The sequence below is a fragment of the Xiphophorus maculatus genome, chromosome 5, assembly GCF_002775205.1.
Source record: "Xiphophorus maculatus strain JP 163 A chromosome 5, X_maculatus-5.0-male, whole genome shotgun sequence".
In the NCBI taxonomy this organism is placed as follows: domain Eukaryota; kingdom Metazoa; phylum Chordata; class Actinopteri; order Cyprinodontiformes; family Poeciliidae; genus Xiphophorus; species Xiphophorus maculatus.
In genome coordinates, this window is record NC_036447.1 from 10,603,131 (window position 1) to 10,625,833 (window position 22,703).

General features: G+C 38.1%; 2 protein-coding genes across 4 annotated transcripts; both read right to left on the bottom strand.

Moving 5' to 3' along the window:
* Positions 1 to 2,509: 2,509 nt before the first annotated feature.
* LOC102238335 (ras-related protein Rab-3D-like) lies at positions 2,510 to 16,955 on the bottom strand. The gene is made up of 6 exons (XM_005809082.3): positions 16,873 to 16,955; positions 14,826 to 14,978; positions 10,885 to 11,118; positions 6,357 to 6,475; positions 3,378 to 3,502; positions 2,510 to 3,238 (listed from the first exon to the last, which is right to left on the bottom strand). Exons 3-6 carry the CDS (start codon positions 11,116 to 11,118, stop codon positions 3,051 to 3,053), a joined length of 666 nt encoding a protein of 221 aa, XP_005809139.1. The 5' UTR covers positions 14,826 to 14,978; positions 16,873 to 16,955; the 3' UTR covers positions 2,510 to 3,050.
* On the bottom strand, positions 16,407 to 22,700 carry pld6 (phospholipase D family member 6). Of its 3 annotated transcripts, XM_023334031.1 has the most exons (5): positions 22,587 to 22,700; positions 19,733 to 19,911; positions 19,259 to 19,488; positions 17,436 to 17,465; positions 16,407 to 17,139 (listed from the first exon to the last, which is right to left on the bottom strand). In XM_023334031.1, the coding sequence occupies exons 2-5, from the start codon at positions 19,909 to 19,911 to the stop codon at positions 16,913 to 16,915; spliced, it is 666 nt and encodes a 221-aa protein (XP_023189799.1). In that variant the 5' UTR covers positions 22,587 to 22,700; the 3' UTR covers positions 16,407 to 16,912. The 3 variants fall into 3 exon arrangements, with proteins under 3 accessions (XP_023189799.1, XP_005809140.1, XP_023189800.1); XM_005809083.2 differs by lacking the exon at positions 17,436 to 17,465 and having other exon boundaries at positions 22,587 to 22,689; XM_023334032.1 differs by lacking the exon at positions 22,587 to 22,700 and having other exon boundaries at positions 19,733 to 20,171.
* Positions 22,701 to 22,703: the final 3 nt, after the last annotated feature.

The following is a 22,703-nucleotide window of genomic DNA, read 5'->3' on the forward strand; positions in this document are numbered from 1 at the left end:
ATTTAATGGGAATCTCTGTTTCTTACCAACTGTGACTGTCAGGAAAACATTTTTTTGTAAACCATACACACTGAGTCCTAAGTCTCACCCTGAATAATAATATTTTACACAGCAAGAATTTTTGCAAATAATTATTATGTAAATTTTTTACCTCACAAATGTGTATGTGTGTGTCAGTCATGAGTAATGTGACAGCGATATTGTCACGAATCAACATATTAGCCTTCTTCAAAGTTATCCAACACTAGTTATCTAACCAAGTAGCTATCATTACCGCCTATACTTTATCACCGCCTATAAAGGAAGGCGGTAATGATAGCTAGTTGGTTAGATAACTAGTGTTGGCTAACTTTGAAGAAGGTATTATTTGTGGGTGTGGGTGTGTGTGTGGGGGGGGTCTCTGTGTCTGACACCCTGGATAAGAAAACCAAGGGAGATAGAGTGTGAGGATGATATGGAAAACCTGTTGATCAATGTGTTCAAGGTTCTTTCTTTTATCATCTCAATAAATAAAATAAAAATTCATAGCTATATAAATAAATGCATAAATAAATGAGCTGGAAAATAATAGAGTGCCTTCTCCGGGTCGGGGAGGATGTCCTGCCCCAATTGGAGGAGTTCAAGTATCTCGGGATCTTGTTCAGCAATGAGGGAAAAATGGAACGGGAGATCAACAGGCGGATTAGTGCAGTGAAGAGGGTGCTGTACAGGTCTGTCGTGGTGAAGAGAGAGCTGAGTCAAAAAGCGAAGCTCTCGATTTACCGGTTGATCTAAGTTCCTACCCTCATCTATGGTCATGAGCTTTGGGTCATGTCCGAAAAAACGAGGTCACGGATACAAGTGGCCGAAAATAGGAAGGAAGATAGATAAGACAAGATAAGATAAATCTTTATTGTCAGTGTCACGAGAACAACGAAATTTAAAAAGTGCCATCAGTCAGTGCATATGCTTAAAAACAAAAAAATAACTGTCTCACAATTCACACACAATGTAAGAAATAACAAATAACTGGTAAAAAAACACACACACACACAAAAAAAACTAATAAATAAGAATAGCCACATTCTCACATACATCATTCATGATGATTAATGGTTGTTTTTGATTGCATTTAGTTTTGTTATTGCTATCGGGTAGAAACTGTCTCTGAGACGGTTGGTTCTTGGAAGGAAGGAAGGAAGAAAAAAAGAAGGATGGATGGATGCACACATACATACACTCACATGCGTGACACATATAGCATAATAGAATGCAGACAGTAATGTTAGTGTGCTTGGTTAGCTAGCTAGTTTCAAGAAATGTGCTCTTTCGCACCCCCCACCCCATGCCCACACACACACACAATAGATGTTGACATTGTTCATTATTGACATTTCAGCATTGCTGTTGTAAAATTGCTGTTGTCATTTTGTTTTAAAAATGTTCTACGAAGTGTCACAAATGTTCTACATATTGTTCTAAAAACATTTAAAAAGGTGAAAAAGGAAACTATTTCAAACATGAAATAATTCTTGTGTGAAATAAAACACAGTGGAAAGTATTATACAAAACATTATTTTGAATCAAAATGACAAAAGTAGCATAAAAACACATTTATTGCAACCCGGTCAAAAAAGACCCACTCACCAAAGACTGTGTAGTCTGTCTCTCATGCATCAGAGGGTTAAGCTGGGGAAGGGAGACTGACTAGACTTAAAGAAAAGATGGATAGAGAGAGATAAATACAGATTGATTTAGGAAGAAAAGCTTTAAGTCTCACTGTCTCTAATCTGGAAGTGAAATTAAATGGTGACTTTAAATTTGACACAAGTCAAATCTGTAGTAAAAAAAAAAAAAAAAAAAATCTTAATTGCCAAAATCAACAGACAAAATTTTGAAATCATGATTTATGCTTTTATTCACATTGTATTTTGGTGACAGAAAGGATTTCCTCTCTTGTCTTCAGCTTGTTCAAAATGCAGATCAGTCACACCTCCCTTCTGTCCTGCTCTGTACTGGCTTCCTGCGTACTACAAAGCTGATTTTAAAATCCTTTAATTTGTTTTTCAATGTCTCCGACGTCAGCAGACCAGCTGCTCTAGATTGTTCCAAAGACAAGACTGAACTTCTGAGGTGATTGGGTTTTTGCCGTTGGTTGTTAAAAAACTGGTTGTCTCTATGCAGTAGACAGGCTCTTTCACTGTCTTTTCTTAAATTTGTTTTGAACATCTATGTTTTCACACTGGTGTTCACCACAGCATGAATCGTTTATGAGTTATGCTGTTGACCAGTGTTTTACACCTGTTTTCACTTATTTAGTAATTTTATCTATTCTTAATGTACAGAAAATGTTGCATCATTTCATTTCTCTATGCATTACAAGGTCTTCTTAGATAACTGTAATCACTTCAGTACATATTTGGGGGATCCAATTTTAAAGTATTTCAGATCATTTTAGCCGCTTTCCTGTTGTAAAGTTGAAAAAAAAGTATGGAAGTACTTCACAAAAGTAAAACTAAGAGACATGATGCACAGATACAGCTTTTTTTATTGTCAACTTTCAAGAGGCTAGAAATCCGACAAATGAAACAGTACAGTGACAATCGTTAAACACACATGACAAAAATAAGTTAAATAGAGGCAGGTGATGGCATCTTTTCAAAGCAAAGAGTTACATGCTTTTTACACAATAAGCACACCTGTTATAACGACTTCCATATACGAGTTTGGCCTCAACCTTCAGGAATCTTCAAACTTAGGCCTTTTTAGTGGTGCATTTACACAAAATGGCCATAGGAGGGCAACGCAACACAAGTAAATCCATGCTGATCTGGTTCACTTCCTCAACTGCAACAGGGGCTGTCACCTACAGGAAACTGTTAAAGCAGGGATGTTATGAAGAAAGGCAGAGAGGAAGCTCTTTGGCTTTATTGGATAACAGTCTGAGGAAATTATGAGGGATCTTTCGAACCACCTCAAGGATGAGGAGAAAAATCCAATGGAGTTCATCTGCTTAGGTGTATGAAGTGAAACTGGTCGAGAGAACTGCTCCTGTTGCCGCCGATCGGCTATCAGCAAGCACAGCCTCCCTGACTCGTGTCAGGCTTATCCTTCAAGGTGTCCCCGTTCTGATTGACTGGCTGGCTGGTGTAACCGTTGACACTCTCGTTCATCTTCTCACAGATAAGGTCCACCAGCTTGTCGAAGACCTGCTTCACGTTGATGTTGTCTTTGGCACTGGCTTCGAAGAACTGAAAACCTGTGGACAAATAAGTATAAAGGGGAGATTAATCAAAACTCATCAAGTGACAGACGGGTGATCTGAGTGCTCTTGCAAGATTAGATAAAAACAAATGCAACATGCATGTGTGTACACGTGTTGGGGTGTGTGTTATTACCAAGCTCTGTAGCCACTCTTTGGGCATCTGCTTTTGGGACTTGTCTGTCGTCTTCCAAGTCCATCTTGTTGCCCACTAGCACGACCTGAGCGCTGTCCCAGGAGTAAGTCTTGATCTGGGTTGCCCTGGGAAACAGCCAGAACATTTTCACAATTATTCTATCGCTGACCCAACATGGACACTGAAGAAAAGTTGATTTCAAACAATGAGACAATGTGGTTTTATTTTAGAACTATTTAAATCTGGTAATGAACAGAGTAACTAAGGGTCACTAATCATTTATTTAGGAAGTAAGGCCCAATTTAATAACACTTGCACTGATATCTGCTTCACCTACCTTAAAATTTATTTAACACCAGCTAGAAGGACAAGTTACTACAGACATATATTGGCATTTATGTATAAAAAGCCTGAAAATAAATTTGTTAATACACTTACATCTGTGCCACTATGACATACATAGTCATTAATACATCAGTACTGTATTAACATCATACAGTACTTTGTATGATCTTAATACAAAGTACTGTTACTAAGAAGTCCTCACAGTCCTTTGTAGCATTTTACAAGGTTAGAGCATGCAGAGAAATTGACCTTTGACCCTTCCTCTATGCCCATAGTATTTCTCAAAAGGTTAGGCAATGAAAAAAAAAAAGTTTTGTGTCCGTCAAAACATTTTCAGTGTTCTGGAAATGTCAATCAGTATTTTTGAATCTGCTGGTATTTTAAAGAGTTTGCAATGCTATGCTCTGCAGCGAGTTTCCAGCGGCTTTGGAAGGAAAACGGTCCCATCATTACAGAACCTCTACTAGATTTAACAGTGGGAATGAGTGCTTTCCAACATATCCTTTGTTTTGTTTGCTTTGTCCATTTAAAATCAAATATCTCATTTTTACACATCTGTAAAACATGTATCATATTTGTGTGTTGCTAATTTATTTATTTTCTATACCAAAATCTGACATCTCAAGATGACTCGTTATAAACCGAACATAAACTTTACCCCCCAACTGGATTTAAGTGAGCAAATGCTAACTTTTTGTGCTCATTAACATACCAGGACGTGTTTATTTTGAAACTTTTCATCAATTTCTTTAAAAATACCTTCGGACAATTACAAGTGGCCAACAGAATTGGGGGCTGAAGTAAAAGTTTAAAAATCTAACAATCTAAGCTGCCAGTAACTCAGAACATAGCGAGACATGTTGTAATTTTTAGCTCTATTTAATCACACTGACTTGTGTACAATAAACTTCTATTGCTATTTTAGCACATTTTGACATCGACCAGGGTGAGTTAATTGTGAACAGTTGTTTTTTTGGGAGGTGGCAGGGGGTTAAAGAAAGAGCTGCAGTTTTAGATTTAGACTATTATTGGTCTTCAATTGATAACAACCCTAGATCCCAAATTAATGAGATTAGAAGACTTTTGAGATAAGTTAACATAAGGTGAGTTATCCATGACAGTGGAGCTGAATTTCCTTGGTAGGTTGGAAATACAGGGAACTTCTGCACATCTGTGCAGACTCAATTACAGCCGATTGATTTATAAAGTTATAGAAAAACTGTAGGTTTCTATCTTTTCCATCTGTTCATCTGGAAATAACATTTCAGACCAGATTTTGTAAGCATTATAGCTGCCTGTCTAACTGCTTTTCACTCGCCAAAAGCAGGAGCACTTCCAAACAACAGCAGCTGAGCAGCTGTAATCATTTATCAGTCTAGCAAGGAACATAAACTCTGGTGTTCAGACATTATTGGGAGCCTTGCACCTGTACCAATAAGCATGTTGTTATTAATGTCACAACAAGCAGGTGTTTGTTTCAGGATTTTTTTTTTAAAGAAAATTATTACTCGGTCAATTTCTCTTTCGGTATTGTTAACTTGGCATAATTTCAATGAGTTATAAACATCAACTTAAAAAAATAATAACTGAACTTTAATTTTTGATGCATTTCACTTAATGTCAATTTGCGTGATACATGTGGTAACATAAAGGTACAAAAGGTGTGTGCAAAGCAAAGAGATGAATTATCCCAAAGGTCATCTAACTTGAAAAACGTGTTTATCAGCAAAAACTGATGTACCAATCTGCATCAATAATAATCATTTTTATTTAAATCCCTGAATGCATTTTTATTGCAAGTATAACAATCAGCTTAGTTAGATGAAAGGAAAATCCCCCTAAACATATTTAAGGCACATTGCTCAGGTGAATGCTGCAAGTTGTGAGCCGCACTTTTTTGGTAACACAACCCCAGCTTCATGCTCTGAAAGCCCACAGGGCACTTGATCTTTGTGGCTCATTTTATATGATGTGAAAGGAAAGCGTAAGATGATCCCTTCCTTACAGTAGAAGGATGGCAAATCACAGTGAATTCGTAGAAAAGCCGTGAAACACTAGCAGACTTTTAAACCGTCAAATGCAACTGTGGAGGAAGTCATCCTGAGGCATATGCACAGTGCATTTGAGTTGTTTTTATGAAAAGAAAAAAACAAAACAACTGAAAACCTTTACATTTGTGGGGTACAACTGTATAATAATAAATATTAAACATCTGCTCTTTGTTAGGTTTGTCTTTGTTTCTGCAGTCAAACAATGTTCATGTTACTATGCTAAAGTTACAGTAGTTCAGTCTGGCGTCATTCCCCCTGACCTCCTTGGGTCGTTCTTGTTCACCCTACAGGTGTTAAGATTTCTTGATTCTGTCTAAAGCCGTTTTGTGCCATTTTGGCTTTGTAGTTGTTTAGAAAATTTTCCAGCTAAATAATAACCAGCTTAGACTTGCTTATTAAACCTGGCAGATGGCAATAAAATGCTGTGGTCTCATGTGAAAGTATGGAGTGTTAGTATTGTTTCTTTTGGCTAGAAACATGGCCAGTTTGAGTTGTTCTATATTGCTAAATTCAGCTGACACAGGGGTTTTAGCCATCAATAATTTTTTTTTTAAATCTAACTATCTCTGAAAGAAGTCCTTACCAGTCCTGCACCGCACAGAAGGACTCCTGACTCGTGATATCATACATGAGCAGGAATCCCATGGCTCCCCGGTAGTACGCTGTAGTGATGGTCCTGTAGCGCTCCTGCCCCGCCGTGTCCTGCAAACACAGGATTTCTTGGTAAGAATCGAGAATGTCATTTAAATAAATACTAACAATCACACAATCACATCCCTCTGATTTTAGGACAAAAATACAATAAAACGACACAGAAAACAAGGATCAGCTGGTAAATAAAAGTTTGGATATGGATGTGGTGTTGCATCACTGTTGCAAAGTGTGTTTTCTGCTGAACTTTCCTTTTGTCAGAGGAAAGTATAACACCCAGAACATAAGATTTAGTGCAGTTATCAGATGGGAGTCCTTGCCTTCCACTAACATTCAGTAATAGATCTGTCCCCGGTGTCAGTCTGCGCAGTAAGCACATTGGGCTCCGGCAGCTCAAACCCATGCATCTTTCATGAAGCCTGCCGTCTGGGGACAATGTTAAACATCAACTGTCATTAGCTCTGGAGCGAGAGAAATTACTTTAAATTCATGACAGGCAGCGACACATAAGAGGGCAAACAATGGAAAGCTCTACTCGTTCTGCTACTCCGTCGGCAGAGACTTGACGAATTTAAAAAACTTCTCACCCATAGGTAAGTGCTATTAATTATCTGAAGTAAATTACAGTTTTGACACTACAGAGACAGCAGCTTTTTGTGCCCCGTTTTGCTGACACAGAGACTGTCAATCTTGTTGTCTTTTAAACAAGATATTTTATGTCATAAATAAGAAAAAAAAATGCTTTCTGAGAATTCAATCTGAAACTGTTCTTTCAAGGCTCATTGCTTAGACTAATGTGAACATGAAATGCACATCTACAAGGTAAAATATACAGCAAACACATAAAGTAATCTCTTCCTAATGTAGACGGCAATGTTTTAATGGGCAACATAATTGCAAAAACACTTCAGGAATAGTTTTTGGCAACAAAAACTATTTCTGTTCTTCACTGTCTCCTAGTGTGAAACACTAGGAGACAGTGGAATTGCTTGGCATGCACGTTATGCATATAAAGAAATGATGAATCTGCAGTAATCAAGTACATCACCTGATGTTCATTTGTCAAAGATGTAGTTTACCCCTACCTACGGAAAAGGCAAAGAGACACAGAACTTAAGAAAAATTGAGAAATGTTTGGCTGGGCCTGAAAAGCAATTCTAGACAGAGAATAAAATATTGGTTTAATATTTCCAGTTACTACTTGTAGGATACAAGTCTCTTCAAAAAAATGATGCAAACAAATCCAATGTAGTCATTAAAATGTCATTCTTCTTTTATGTTAAGAGAACCTCGCTGCGAGACTACAAAATGCCCTCACTGCCTGAAACTTGTCAATGCCCACTTGCCATCAAAGGTACAAACTGCTAGAAAATGGCACAGTTGCGCTTTAATTTGTCAAACTATCGGGTTGGTGCGGATCAGTAAGCCATAATATTGTCTGGCTTATTCGGGAGTTAGTTAAACTCTGTCTGGCTAGGAGGGGTTAAACCCAAACCTTAAATGTGGCAATTTACTAGTGAGGTGACAAAAGTGACGCGCCACTTATGTCGCACTTGCTTGTCGCAAGCAGTGATGCTTTTCTGTCCCTCTGACCCCATCAATGAACCGTGCTGTGTGACAGCAGCACCATTGTCTTGTGGAAACGCAACTGAAGGGGGTCCAGGATGGCGCCGTAGGGGTCGGCTGTACGACTCTTTAGTTAGCTATTTTCAATGTTAATAGTTTTTAAAAGGAATTCAGAGATTTGAGAAGCTATTAAGTAAAAAGAAACAGTTTTCCACAGCATGTCTACTGTCACTCAGGAGGAAAAGAGCGAGAAACAGCAAAGAGACGGGAAGACACCACAGCAAAGGTGCTCTTTATTACCCTTTTCAGCTTCCAGTCTCTGTTAGGGATCATGCTGGAAAACTCAGTTTTGACAAAGATGATGATGATAATTTATTTCAGACAGACAAACATAATAATAATAAAGACTTTCATGTAAAAGTGTCTCTTTCATTCAAGTGTAAATACAATACCTTACTATCAAATTTACATACTCAACTACATGTAAAGACACCACTTATTCGGTGACTGTAAGTCTGAAAAGGAGTATGATGAAGTTTAACTTATATAATCATACCCCTTTTCCATTCATTAATTCATAGCATAAGTAGTCTTCCTATTTCTAGTATCCTTTCCAAAACAATAAAACAATAATAAATATAATAAATTTTCCTGAACCAAATGAAAGTAATACATACACCCATATATACAGTATATATATGCATCTACCTGCATATATACAGTACATAAATAATATTTACCTATTTACACACACACACACATACACACCCCTGCACCCAATTGCACAAGTCATCCACAGTGCTGTAATTCTCAGCCAAATTCATCACCTCTGTTCATCCTTATACTTTTGAATAGTAACCATTTTAAGTCTTTTCTTAAAATATCTCATGCTTGGACTTTGCTTCAGCTCTTTAGTGAGTTTATTCCAGATCTTCCCTCCAACGACAGAAATGCACATTCTTTTCATTGTTGTTCGAACATATAAAGTTCTGAAGTTGAGGTTTTCTCTACAGTCAAATCCCCCTACTCTATCAGTAAATAATTTTTGAATATTTCCTGGTAATAATTTGTTTCTAACTTTATACATAAACTGTGCGGTTTGAAACTCTACCAAATCTGGGAATTTCAGAAAATAAGAATCTATAAATAGATTGTTGGTATGACAATAAAAATCAACCTTGTGAACTATTCAAATGGCTCTTTTCTGTAATGTACATAATGGTTGAAGTGAAGTTTTGTAAGTGTTACCCCAAACTTCCACACAGTAACTTAGATATGGCAAAATAAGTGAAAAACAAAGAATATGAAGGGCAGAGGAGTTTAGAAATTTTCTAGCATTAGAGAGAACTGCAATACTTCTAGCTATTTTAGATTGAATGTATTTAATATGAGGTTTCCAACAGATTTTATTATGAATCAAAACTCCCAAAAACCAAATTTCAGTCACTCTCTCCACAGTTACATTATCAATTATTATGTATAAATCACTATGCCTTTTACAATTCCCAAATAACATAAACTTAGTTTTATCTAAATTTAGTGATAATTTGTTAATATCAAACCACTTTTTCAATTTACATAACTCTAAATTCATTTCTATCAAAAGCTGGCATAAATTTTCACCTGTACAAAAAATGTTTGTATCATCTGCAAATAAAACAAAATTAAGTGTTTTGGAAATCTTACATCATTTCTGTATAAGATAAACAACTTTGGTCAAAATACTGAACCTTGGGGATCTGCATTTTATAGGGAATACACTCAAGATTTAAAGTGTTTAGTACTATTAGTTGCACCCAATGCTAATAAAATATAATTTGTCACATTAACTCCATAATCACTTTGTTTTAAAATGAAAGGAAACTCCTCCATTACAGCAAATGCTCTCTCACTCAGGAGGTGACAACGCCTCTGCCCTGAGTGTAAATCTTTAATGACGATTCACAGCAGGAGGACTACAAAAAAATTATCGTATCTTGTATGCTGGTTTTATATCTTATTATGTTATAGTTCTTAAAGATAAATTGACTAAAATATTTACAAAAATGGAAATTACCCCCCAAAAAAGAAAATTAAACAACAATACTGCTTTGACAGTTTAAACTAGACCACAAAATTTGTGTCACTGCCTATATATAAACCCATCCGTTTATGTTGTCGTTAAAACAGAGTTGTTCGCTTTTTCTCAGAACTAAAACTGAAGTGTATGGAACAGGAGGGGGAAAAAAAACAAGAGAAATATTCCTCAGGAAGGAGTCTTTAACCAATATTTTGTTCTGAAACTGTTTCTCGCATGTCAAAATCTTGAAACAGCATTCTGGTTTTGTTGAGTTTTGACTCCTACCTCTAATGTCAGTGCATCAGTTTTATACACTTGTTTTAGTTCATGTACTTTAGGGTTGCATTCTGCAATTTTAGAAACACTGCTGAATAAATGTTTTCACAAAACATCTAATAAAAAGCAGTGTTCAGTCTTTATCTGAATTTTTCTTTTTAATTTCTGCAGGGAAGAAAAAATAAATAAAATAAAAAATACACTTTCCCTTGAAATAAAACAATGCAAAACGGGTTTTGGTGTTCAACATTAAGTTAATTTGTAATAGTTTGAATCAAATCCTCTTCAAACTTGAAGTGCAGTTACTCAAGAACTTCTGCACCTGCTTTTGTAAATAGCATAAAGAGATCGACAAGGAGGTGAAGGACTGAAAGGAATAAGAAAATAAAAATGTAGCAAAATGTATGTGCAGTTTTATTTCATTTTTTTGCACGTTAAAATGAGTTGTCCTACTATTCCTTCTAACACATCACAGACAGCTGATAACTGAAGGCAAGTTTTAGGGGTGAGTCTCTGTTAATGTGGAGTTCAAAGAGAGTCCTTTGCTTTATCACCTCACCCAGATCTGGAGCTTGACCCTCTTGTCGTTCCTGTAGATTGTCTTGACTTTAAAGTCAATGCCCACTGTGCTCACAAACGCTGAGGTGAAGGAGTCGTCTGCATAGCGAAACAGGAAGGAGGTCTTTCCCACGCTGCTGTTGCCGATGATCAGCACCTTGAACATGTAGTCAAAGTTCTGGTCGGCCGCGTCCCTCTGCTCCTGGCCGACCCCTAGGTCCCGGGCTAGCGCCATCTGTTGAACGACAACAGAATGAGGACGATCCCACATTTGACAGCAGAATACAGATATGTTCATGGTCACCTTGGTCAAGTTTCCCTGGTTCGTCAGCTTCAAAACAAGCCCTGATCAACACTTTTATAACTCTCTGCAAGATGGCTGAAATGAGAAAGATTTTCAGCTGCTACACTGTTTTTCACCACAAGCTGTCAAAACGTCTTACCTAGCAGGGCTCAAACCTGCTGATGATCAGCTAATCAAGTGCTTTTAATTGGCAGCACCTGGCAGCTACTTGCCTTATTAATTCCTCTGAAAGCAGCAAAGCTATGTTCCCATTATTACATTTATGGAAATTTTTGTCACATAAAAGACACGTTTCAACATGTTGTGGCAGAATTTAATTTAATAAAGCAACACAAATTGCAGTTCTTAAGTAAGAGCAAAACTGTTTTTTTATTGCTTTTATATAAAATAAAAAATCTGAAAAGAAAAGAGGGCATTTGTATTAGGAATGCACCAATGTGGACATTTGAACCAACATACAGTAGACACTCAAAATTACTATTGCTGTTACAGCTAATAACAGATATTTAAAGATATTATCTATATTATATACATTTCCCTACCCTTCTGAGATCATGAAAAAACCCTAACATCTAACATTTCACAGAGCTCTGTTTAATCTAAAAATGACACTGCTCAACTCCAACCTACCAAGATGTTGCTGTAAAGAACAGAGAAACTAGTCAGAGTTGATGGCAAAATGGGTGGAGCAAAATGCAGCGCAGAGCTGAAAGAAAAAAGGTTTCATACTGGGGTGGAGGTTCAACTTCCAGCAGGACAATGGCCCACGTTTCCAAAGCAATCCATTGTCTGTACACACATGTCCTTGCAGTGTTATGGGGGGTCAGAGTACCTGGCAAGAACCCATCGCAAACCCAGGACCTTCTTGCTACAAGACAAGAGATTAAGTGCTACTTTGTGTTCAAATAAAACTCACTAAAGTTTGTGTGAAAATGTGGAAAACCTCTGGGGGAATTAGTACTAATTCCTAAGTAGTAATTTTGCAAAGAATTGCATAAGTTGGTGAGTGAGATACAGCTGAAAATATCAATATGAACATTTATAGTATTTATTAATGACAACAGCTGGATGTAGATCCAGATTTGCTCCATAAAGAAAAGACAAGAAATGTGAAAATGTCCTTAAAAGTCTTGAAAGACTCATTATCCTTTATAGTTGATATGTTGTGTGCTGAAGTTTCAGCAATCTTCTCTTTGAGAATCACCTTGCTGGTGGTAAGATGGTGTTTCATGTCTACCCAACTGTTCTTTGGTATTTTTCAGATTTAGCTAAAGCAATTGGAGCAAACTGTGACAGGCCGTTGGTGAAAAAGTACATAAAGATCCTTTTAAGATAGCCTATCTGACTGGCTGTCAGTTATGGTTAGGTCATCTCTCTGTGGAGTCGTAATGTCTAAGAGATCAATATAGCAAAAAAATCCTCTGGAAAAGATGTTATACTGGTGTAAAAATGGGAGAAACTGAGCCACATTTCAGCAGATCAAAAGCTAAAGAGTTTTTGAGGTTATCCATTCAGGTGTATCCAATAGTAACAACTTGTTTTTACAGCAAAAAACAAGTGGTGGAACTGTTTTTTGTGTCAAAAAACAAATTGTGTCATTCTTTCTCACTCATACAGTGTGATGCAGTCTCTGGCTCTTTTGTAAATAATCAAGCAATTATTTTAACATTTCCAAAATATATTTTAAATATTCTCTGTCAAAGACACACCGATTTAAATTTGCAACATGCCCAAAAAGTTTCTTTTTAAAAACACAATGACAAAACATAGGAACAATATTTAGACAAAATTAAAGCCAACCTTCTTTGAGACCTCATTATTAAGTTAAAGGGGTAGTATGTATTTTCCAGGCACATAGACCAAGTAACTATGCTACTTTCAGTTAGTATAAAAAATGCTGCATAAATCAAACTAAAAAAAAATTACTTTACAATTTGATGCCTCTGTTTCTTTAAGAAGCTCCTACTCTTACCGACACTCCGCTTTAGCACATCACCACAACAATGCTTCTCATTATTCAGTTAACTGTTCTTAGAGTTAGACTGAGAAGTTTATATGCTGAGCTCAGCAGACTCACAGTTCCACCAGGTGTTTGCTAGAGCTGCTGCTGCTAGTCTGATGGAGCTGAGCAAGGAAGTGCTCTGCTCAGCTCAGCTGAAAACTGCAGCTCCAAGGAGGAGCTTTGTGATAGCAGGCATGTAGGCAATCTTGAATGATAACATGATATGAAACTCAAAAAAGTCCATTTTACATAAAACCCTCCCTTTAAGAGGAGAGATAAAGTCAGTTGTGGTCAGCACCACTTGGAAGTAACTTTTGTAAAATATGCTTACTGGTCAGACTGACATCAGAGTTTTCAGTTTCCAACCCATAGTTCACCGGTCAAAGCCTATCAAGAAGAAAATTGTCTCATCCCGGTCACAAGCTGATTTTCTCTAAAAATGACTGGAACTGCAAACTTTTATATCCGGAACATTACCAAAAAAACAGAGATTTGCCAGGAAACACTGGATATCTGAAAGTCTGTGCATTGAGAAAGAGCATAAGCTCTCTTGAAGTTTAATTTTTTAATTTATACATTTTTTGGATGCGAGTAACAAGTCTTGCTTGGCAGTGCCCACTTTGCAACGTTGGACCGTCTCGGTACGGGCAAAGTTAATGACTGGTGGAATAAATGTCTATCCGTCTTCCTGCCTTTGCTTTCTGAGAGATCATCACTAGGCTGTAAATCACATCCAGGGCGTGCTCCCTCCACAGTATCCCTCATTATCAGTCACCCGCTGCTCCCTCCGTCCATTTGTCACATGAAGTCACCACATAAACTTATAGCATCTGTAGGCACTGAGTGGTGTGCTGAGGGCAACACATCCTCTTAACCTCTGTGTGCATTTCATCCATCACCCACTGACATTCCCACTCAAACGTATACACAAACACACACCCACTGTCATCCATCTCCCTTAACTCGGCCATATTCATCCATCTATGCATCCCCTCCTTGTCATAAGCCATCCATATCTCACCCACTCTTTCCTCCCCTCATCCCTCTGCATCATAATGAGGCTGAACCATCCATTCATCAGCGGCCCACCCCCTCCTTCGTCCCAGAGGAACAGGATGGTAGTGCTCCTCCCTGGCTGGCTGCTGATGGGATCTCTGGAGACCAGCTCAGCATTACCACTTCCAAGATCCTGGAGGAGGCGGATGGGCAGCATGCTGCTGCGCACACACTCAGCAAAACAGCCGTGCCCACGCATGCGCCTACACATCAATGAGCAGCAAACTGTTGGGAGGACGGTTTTTTGCAGTTAGTTTAGTACAAAGAAGGCAAGTTTTTTTCCACATGAAAGCAAACATACCACACCGAAGCAGATTTAGTTGGCAAAGATAAAGAAACTTCTCTAACAAGAACAACTCATCCCACTTTTAAACGACTACAAATGTCCCCGATTTTCTACAAATTAAATCCGTAAAAAAAAAGTTATCATTAAGTCGAAACACGACTCGTGGCTATGCTTTATCTGGTCTGGCTGCAACAAAGCACCATATGGTATGGTAGGTATACAAAAACAAACAACAACAAAAAACACCTCCACTGCCTCCCCGACTGGGTGAAACACACGTGAACGCAACTTTACCTTGGACGTCGTTTATGATCTGCACTTCTCCGTCCTTCTCCACAAACCGCCACCTGAGAGCCGAAAGTTGCGTGCTGCTATTGGCCACTCCAGCTCAGGTGCTCGCCTCCCGGACCGCCACCCCGGTGCATGTGCCTGACACTGGGGCATCCACTGTGTAACGTGTCAAGTTAGACAAAGGGAAAAAAGAAGAGAAACACTTCCGGTTGGAGCTCACAAAAATAAAGGGCTTCGTAAAAGAGGATAAATGTTTTCTACGAATGATAAACTGCGCATATTTTAACATCACACACTTTATTTTTCCAATTTTGTCTCTGTTCTTCAGAAAAAAATGATCTTGCTATAAATTGAGATCCAAATTATGTCTAAAAGGTAGGCGGGCCACGCCTGGAGAGAAGAGAACAAAAAGTAGACCACCCCAAAATTATACTCGGATAAGAAGAGAGATAATAATATCACTCAAGTAAAAGAAAGCACAGTGTAGTAAAACTATTTTTAAATGTTTTTTTTAAAAAGGTTGCTCGACTAAATATAACTATTTTATACCCATCACTGTATAGGTCAACTGTTATGTTTGTCCTCCTTGCCTACTGCTCGAAAGAGAGCAGGTAAAGGGTTAGGAGACTATTTTAGTCAGCAACCATATGGAGTGTCCAAAGTTGCTGAATCAGCGCATGTCCTGTTAAACTGACCTCCTCCCTCTATGGAAGTCCAGAAGTGCTGCAGTTCATAAAACAGAAAATCAAATATTACTTCTTTTTTCATGATGATCAATAGCGATTTTAAACAAATATATCAGTAGCTTATTAAATAAATATTTAATTGGATATGTCAAGCTCTGAGAACTACTTCTTATTGTAAATAAGTAACACATTTTTTATTTGCTTTCATCTTAACATTTTCTGTTTTAACAACAGTTTTCACTACAGTATACCATTTATGGTCTGAGTCAAATATTTTTGGGTGAGTCCCCTATTATAACATTTCTTTTGAACTGTAATCCAAAATAAAAAAAGATAAAACCAAGCCATACTCTTGAAAGGAAGAAAAATCCACATTTTCAGTCATTGATTGTCATTGACATATGTGGTCAACATTTGTTTTGAAGGTGCTCTCTTGGTACATGACATTTAGTAAACTTCAACATTGTTGAGCAACAACCTTTACCCACACCCATGACCTTTCTGTTAAGCTGACAGAGTCTGACAGAGCGGTGATTTTAGAAAATTACCGCTGCAAGGATGTTAATATTTTAGACGTGATCTTTAAAATACAAAAAGTCGGACAAGCGGATTCTTTTTTTCTTCAAAGTGTTGGACAAGCAGAGTCAGGAAAAGTCAAATGTTTCGTGTTTAAACAAGATCCCCTCTACACATCAAAAATCCACAAGCAAAGATGCACACAAACAATTTGGAACAACATAAAACATGTTACAGCAACAGCAAAAAAAAAAAAAAAACTGCACCTGGTAGAAAAATGATGCAAGACTGCTACAACGAGCCTCCAGTCAAAACACAATAATCTTACATTTTTACAGCCACTGCAACTCAGTGCTGAACATATATGAAGATTTCCACAAACTTGTATCCACAGTTTTATTAAACATACAGCAGAATGCTATCGCATAAAAAACCTCAGCTCTTAGATTATCAGATCTAAGAGCTAAGAACAACATTAAATGTGTGACATGGTATAAAACAAGTATATATATATATTTTTTGTTAAATCAACAGCATGCATTTATCTATATTGAAACAATAGGGATTCTGTTTACTGGTGGACACATTGTTTTGGAATACTGGGTCACCATCTGTAAACTAGTCCATTGGTTAATACCTAAACTGAATTGTTTTTAGCAACAAAAAAGAAACACTAAAACAGTCCACAACAAATTGTAAAGTAAATGTCGACTGAATGATTAAACAAGTCTAATTCCCTTCAGAGTATCTCAGAATCATTTTAACTTGACTCAGTTAAAATGAACTTGATTCAGTGACACACCAAGAAAAGATCTACAAGGCAAGCTGAATAAACTAATTTTGCTCACACATCTCCAGCTGTCAGTGACCATCATGGCTAATCACGTATTAGCTCTTATAGAATCGAGCTGGATCATTAAGAGCCCATATCTGGTTGAACTCCTTGATGAAGGGTTGAACCAACTCTGCCTCCTCCGTGATGATGATGTTCTCCATGTTGCTCTGCACTGCTGTCAATGTCCAGTTTAGGGAGCCGGTGATGAGCTGGCGGCCATCCACCACTGCAAACTTGTGGTGCATGTGCACAGAGCCAGCATCACATCGCACGCAGACGCCTATGGCGAGAATGTTGGACAAGGGAGAAAGCCATGGAAAGTGAGGGAAACCTTTCATATTTGGATTCATCACACATACTGAGTGTTGTGATGTTGAGTTTGGATTTGAGTTTTCAGTCATTGAGAATGGTTATGCAGTTTTTGATTACTCAATTATTGTATCAATTATTCCACATAAACCTATACCTTTAATGTTTACCATGTAGACGTATTACATATATATATATATATATATATGGAGTGAAAGAGGACATGAAGGTAGTTGGTGTGAGAGAAGATGCAGAAGATAGGATTACATGGAGACGGATGACTCGCTGTGGCGACCCCTAAAGGGAAAAAGCCGAAAGGAAAAGAAGACGATATATATATATATATATATATATATATATATATATATAGCAGGACTTGCAGAGAAAATCATATATGTTTATATCTGCAAGCCCGTAAAAAAGACCAAACACAAAAAAACACAACTAAAATCTGAATGGGTCGAATTCAAATCAAATTCAGCTCGATTGGACTAAATTTTCTTAACTTTGGATGATATCTGATTGGCCGACACCAAATTCGCCCACTACTCTTATATACCTTTGCAAAGGACTGAAAATTATCAAGTCCAATGGACCCTTTCTCTTAGGACTACGGGATGGTTAAAAAAAATTGGTATTGCTCAAAAATCATAATCGGTAGATCAAGCTTTTTAAAGATAAACTGCAATCGCTACATCCCTATACTTTAGAATATTTTTGCGCTGAGAAGTTTATGGCTGTCTGGCTGCAACAGTACCCCAAGTCATTACCGTTCTACTACCAAACTTAACAGCTGCATGAGGCATTTGCTCTGCTGTTTGAGTTTCCTTGCATAGGCATCTGTGTTATCAATAGTAGCAGTGTGGAATCAGCTGTGTGTTGATTTAAGTCATTTTAGTCACAAATATAGACCAGATTTTATACCAAAACCCTAAACAGTAAAGAGTGTGTACTTTCTTTTTGTCATGACTGTATTTTTACAAACACCAGGCTACTTCAATCAAACTGCGACTGCAAACTGAATGACCTTGTGGTGGACCCAGTGGCATTCAGCAGGAATAAACAGCTTTTGCAAAACAAAATATGGAACAGGAGCTTAATTTTCCTCTAGCCAACTTAATTTTCCTGACGTTTGCATTCAACATTCACTTAGGCACACACAAACACACACTCAGAAACACTTTGCCTAATAACATTTGCTGTCTGGTTGCCAGCTTTGTACTTACTTAATTCTAACCCGACCATATGCAGCGACAGTGATTTATTAAATGCAGAAGGGACTGAGAGACAGAGTGAGACAGCATGAGTCACACATGTGATACAAATCTTTCAAAGCACTATTACTCTGAGTCATTGAAGGGCTTGTAGAGGCAACCTCAACTAACCCCATTATCTCACTGCTCGCCATTATAGATCATGTGGGACTTACTGACAATGATACTTCAGGTCTGAAAGCCTGGAGCAAGCTCCTGTTATTGAGTAAGACTAGCGTCATGCTCACTGTATCTTGAACTAAATGTGTCTATAATGGTGCTAAATAGGTTCATAGCAACCTTTTATTGTATATCTAAAATGTTTCTACAAGGGAGTCATGACTCTATATCCACAACCCTTCTAACATTTTGTGATGGGAGGACCCTTGACCACAATTCATTTTGATTTTTATAGCAACAGTTTACAATAAACTGAAGCTCAGAAAAGACAATTCTATTTATATACGCTTAAGTTTATATTAATCAAGTAAAGTACAGCATCATATTTTATTGACTGGGGTTACGAGAGAAATCGCGTGTTAAAATTCCAAACTTTCCAGATTCCAATCAGCTGCATTTCCTGTTCCAAGTACAAAAGTTAAACGTGAATTCCCAGACGATTTTTGCTATTGAGTTCACACTTCCAACAAGATACTTGCAAAACTACAGGACCGGCAGATGGATGGAAAAGTTTACAAATACAACTTATTTTTATCTTTTATTCTGAAATGGAAACCAAAATAAATTGATCAAATAATTCTAAAGGATAAGTTATTACATGGAAAATAAATTTGATCGTTGTACAAAAAGAGAGTGTAAAAATAGTGTTTCTCTTACCAGCCTTGCGAAGAGCTCCTATTTGTGAGCCTGTGATGGCAGAATAGTGCTTGTCACTAAGGACTCGGACAGTTACGCCCTTGCTATGCAACAGGAGCACAGCTCTACTCAGATCCATGTTTGAAAAAGAAAAAACACACAGGTCCAGTGAGGAGGAGGCAGAGAGGATGTGGCGGAGGAGACAAGAGAAAGACGTCTCTACACCGTGTGGCAGTGGACAGAAACATGAGCTGAAGCAGAAACAAAGAAGCAAGTCAGAGGCCTGTGCTGATCCATACATCTCATACTACTGTATTGCTACATGCAAATGCACTGACATGACAACATAGGTTTTCAGAACTATGTGAAACTCTCAAAATGTAGTGGTTAAAATTCACCAAAATGCCTTCAAAAAGTCAAATGTTGAGAATCTAATGTATTCTTCATATGTTTAGTTTGTGAGACATTACACTAATTTCATCACGTTGGTCTTACCAAGCTGAATTTTGGCTGAGCAAGTGCTCCACACAAGCCACCTTTGACGGGAAGAAGAGGACCTTGTTGAGGGTTCTTCTGCGCCTGCAGCGACCAAAGACCCAGCCAAGCAGCTCCAGACTGAGAGAGAGGGCCACCACTCCCAGGCCAACAATCTTCACACTCCACATCAGTGACATCTAACTCACATTACAAATTCAGTTAAGTCCAGCCATCTTCTATTGATCCTCTTACATCAGGATAACAATCATCTGGTATAAGAATATAACTGTGTTTTGCTGTGCATTACAATTAGCATTTTCAAATACAGTTGAATAAACTGTATAAATTGCAAATGTACTTGTGTAGAAGAATTAAAATGGACCCTTTTTAGTAAGATTCTCAGTCAACAGCACAGTGGCTGGAAACCTTTTTTTTCCCACATTTTGTCATGTTACAACCAAAGATTTAGTGTATTTTATTGGGATTTTATGTGGCAAATCAATGCAAAGTAGTGCATAATGGTGTGTTATAAGGAAACAGATTTTTCTTTTTTTGTCAACAAGAAAATTGCTATATGTGGCGAAAAACTGACACTGCACATTACCCTGAATATGCTAATGATGAAAAATAGCGGTGGCATTATCATGCTGTGCGGATGCTGAAAACATAGCTGCAAAAGACTTGTGACTGGGCAGAGGTTCAATTTTCAGCAGGAAAATGATCCTAAACAAACAACCAGAGCAGCAGCAAAATGGTCTAGAACAAAGAACAATCATGAATCAGAATGGCAACATCAAAGTCCAGACACATAAATCAAAGCGGGAACATGTGAAAAGACACAATTTCCATTAAATCTAACTGGCTTGAGCTATATTTGGAAGAGAAAAATGCCAGTCTAGATGTGCAAAGCTCATAGAAACATACTCTATACCAGTGGGGCTGCGGACCGTACCGGTCCGTGGTACCAATTGGTACCAATTTGTCCCGCACCAATTGGTACAGCACAGGAAATAATTAAATATTTCCGTTTTATGTATTATTTGAGTCTGGACGATCCTTTAACCGGATTCTCTCGGTTACGTCTTGCGCGCCAACATTGAGCCCACCAGCAGCAAAATGAGTAAGAAACAGATCAGATGTCTTTGGAAAGTTTCTTTGCGAAGGGGAAAAGGCCCAGAGAAGAGACAGGAGAATTGATTTATCCCGGACCGGAAGGTGATTCTCACATACTAAGCCCGCTCTAAATAATATGCGGCGACCGGCTCGCTGATGAGGCAATGAAGCCTTCAAACTGCTTCGCCACATAGAGACCAAGCACCCTGTGCATAAGCAACACTTCCGGTGTCATTGTCTCCCAGATGGGACTATCTTGTTGCAGAGAAACAAGCTCAGGGATCCCATTAATTTTTTTATCGTTATAGTGAGTAAAAATTTTCAAGATAGTAAAATGTTCGTTTTGCATCTGTATCTTATTTTGAAGGGATGTTTAAACGTTACCATAGCGACCAGAGTCAGAGAGCGTTAGGACAGTGGTCGAGAGGAGAGGAGTAGAGCTTGTGAGTCTTTAGTCTGGTTCACACGGCATGATTTAAAAATTGTCGGCCGATTTTCCAAACCTCTGATCACACACGAGCCGATAAAAGTACAACAGGTTCGATCGGTTCTTGGGTCCAGCCACACGGCAGGAGCAACACACTACACACGAACCGATTCCACTCACGAACATCCCGATTCCAGAAGAAAATCCCGTAAAACCCCAACATACCATACGTGAATTTAGAACAAACAAACACGGATGACGATGTAGTAGCAGTGGTGGTAGTTTGTGGACTCATTTTAAGCGATAAAAGACGAAACAAAAAGAAAAGGCGTTGGATTGAAGACGGCGGGAGCAGGCGCTCTATTTGCTGCATTGTGATTTGGAGGCGAGTTATGTTTTTCGTAGTTAACAGTTTTAACTGGATAAACATCCATGTTTATTAAGCCCATGGCAGTTTCCACATGTCATCTCCGATGTCCACCTGACTCTCGGATGCGCCATGTCAGCTTTTTGGTAGTCCCTCCATGCTTACGTCACCGCGTTTTCTGATTGGCTACCTGTCGCATTCAACATTCAATAGGTTGCGTTCTCGCTCCCAGTTAGGGAAACCAGGGCAAAAAAAATGCAAAATTGTGCCATCTGAACTAGGCTTTAGCTTACACACCAACATGCAGAAGCCTTATCTGACGACTCAGCGCTCCGCCCACCGGGCCGCAGTAAAATAGCCAAGTCTTGACCGGACCGCGGTGATTAAAAAGGTTGGGGACCAAGTTGTCATCCCAATGGCTGACTTGAGGAGCCTTGTCAATTTAAATATTTGTATTTTTTCCTTATAATTTACAAACATGCACTGCATTGTCCATTTTAATCACATAAAATCCCATTAACAAAACATTAAAATTTGTGGCTGTAATATGAACAATTATGAAGGGTGTAAGCATTTTGTAAGACTTTGAATCTTCTCACAAAGGTTTTCTAATATATTTTTCTCTACTATTATGCAGTTTAAATACATATTTAAACATTATTAATTTAAATAAACTAGTTCTTATTATAACAGTATAATTGAAACACATCTGATATAGAACACCTTCATAAACGTTAAAATATATTTACAACACAACTACTGATCATTTAGCTTTTGTCAGCTAGCGTAGCTAGCTGCTTTACCGATAAACTGATTACGGTAAAGCAGGAAGTTTCTAAACAGCGCAATATGGCAAGGTCAGTGTGACGGACAAGATATAAAAACGGAGACCCTATGGAACAAATACGGGTTTAGCAACAGTTTCAAGTCAAAACAAGAAACATGAACTGGTTTTAACCCCAAACCTGCTAAAGTTTCTGTCGCCACCATGCGGGAGAAAGACTTGTCAGGTTCTGCCAATCGATGTGACTGTCGTCTCCGGCAGCCAATGGGAGATCGTGACGTAAACGCTATCCTCCAAT